Source organism: Conger conger, chromosome 1, assembly GCF_963514075.1.
Source record: "Conger conger chromosome 1, fConCon1.1, whole genome shotgun sequence".
In the NCBI taxonomy this organism is placed as follows: Eukaryota; Metazoa; Chordata; class Actinopteri; order Anguilliformes; family Congridae; genus Conger; species Conger conger.
This window is the reverse complement of record NC_083760.1, coordinates 6,962,641-6,964,357: the sequence shown is the minus strand read 5'-3', so window position 1 is coordinate 6,964,357 and position 1,717 is coordinate 6,962,641. Positions and strand designations below refer to the sequence as shown.

General features: G+C 40.4%; 1 protein-coding gene across 2 annotated transcripts in view; it reads right to left on the bottom strand.

The window, feature by feature from the left end:
• Nucleotides 1-1,104, bottom strand: part of si:dkey-16j16.4 (histone-lysine N-methyltransferase SETD1A) — a 36,210-nt gene extending 35,106 nt beyond the window's left edge. The window contains exon 1 of one of the 2 annotated variants that reach the window (XM_061261081.1): nucleotides 415-1,104. In XM_061261081.1, the coding sequence (XP_061117065.1) occupies nucleotides 415-483 (69 nt within the window). In that variant the 5' untranslated portion in view covers nucleotides 484-1,104. The remainder of the gene's footprint in view (nucleotides 1-414) is intronic. The other variant, XM_061261073.1, reaches the window with a different exon arrangement.
• Between the last annotated feature and the right edge of the window lie 613 nt (nucleotides 1,105-1,717).

The window sequence follows — 1,717 nt, the reverse complement described above, 5'->3', positions numbered from 1 at the left end:
ACATTCACTGCTCCAGTGTCCACCCTTAACAGGCCAAGAATCCCAAACAACAACGTACCTCGGGAAGCCACACAACCATCAGACACAATCCAGTCCCCGGCGCAGGCAGGGGGAAACGAACTGCAACAAGCACACTTTTCCCAAGCGCTAACATAACCAACCCCCACAACGCCGCTGCCAACTGCCAGTTAAAACACTGCGAAGGATGACGGCGTATTATTGTCGGGATTAATTACTGCATTCAGTCCTTCATGACACCATGGAATGTGACACTTTTATGCATCTTTATACGGCATGTAGCATGTACACATTAGCAAAGTAAACACACTAAGAGTATCTCATATCATCTGACCCGGACTTCTACCTCGATGAATATTTATTTTCGATTTAGCCAGAACAGGAACGAAAACCTACCTTCAACTGAAAAGGATGTATTTCATTGAGAGAATGTCTCCTCAGCTTTTTCGTTAGGGTCTTCATCATCCTTGTATTTCTGATAAGTATGGCTTCTGCTGTAAAACTTTTGTGCTATTTACCGAAGTACTGTAAGTTAGCTATACATGACTATCGACGTGCAGCATGTTCACCAAACTTAGCAAACAGTTTTGCGCACTTATCAAAAGGCACACTTGCACTCAAGTACACACACACACACACACATGCATACACACACATACACGCACAAAAGAGCGTAACTCAGAAACTACGTTACAGCTGAAGAAACGAAAGTCTTCGGTCGCTAAACTGCCATAACATTTCGCTTCAGGCAGGCCACTTCGCTATTTACTGAGTATATAATTCCATGCTAAATAAAATTCATAGCAGATTAAACATAACACACAATTATCATCGTCATTGCGAGGTTGATTTAGCTATTTGTCCGCAAAGATCGGTTCTGTAACTTCGAATTACTTAATTGTTTCGTTCAACTCTGTTTTTTCATTCAAGTCGTCCAGATTGTTTTGAAAACAAATTGTAGCTTGTATTGTTTAAAATCGGAATCAAATCGTTCGCATACAGACAAGCACACAGCACACACTCACATTCACACACTCACACACAGTCGTATGCACACGCTTACATGAGAAATATACATACTATTTCTCACGCTCACGGATCCGGGGTTTCCATTGGCTACTCACCGGGTGATGTAATTTTGTTTCTGAAGAGGGAGGGGAAGAATGGATATATATTTAAAGGGATAGGGATAGGGACATAGGGATGCTAGGCTAGGTAGCATGTGTCTACAACTCTTCGGTTTTATCAATGTACGGTTTGCAGTTGAGTCAGAGGAACACCGTAAGTATTATTTCATAGTTAATGATATGATTATATAATACAATATGCATTTTGTATACGTTTTAACGTGTCAATAAAATGTCTAATTAATGTTGATTCTTGAATGAAATTACAATACTCAAAATGTCATAATAATGTGTAAATTTGAATATGACACAAGTACTTATGTAATTCTGTGCTTTAGTCTGTTTTGCAACTTTCCCTGGCATGCTTTTACTCCTATACACTTTTCATCTGTAGCCTTGAACTTGTTTACATGAATATACTGAATTCTCTCCTGGCAGAATTCCTCCATACACTGAGTCACTGTGCCATGTCTCATTGGCCAGAACGCAGTGGCATTTTATTGTGAAGTGTGTGTGTGTGTGTGTGTGTGTGTGTGCGTGCGTCAGTGTTTGGCAAAGGGCACACGTATGCC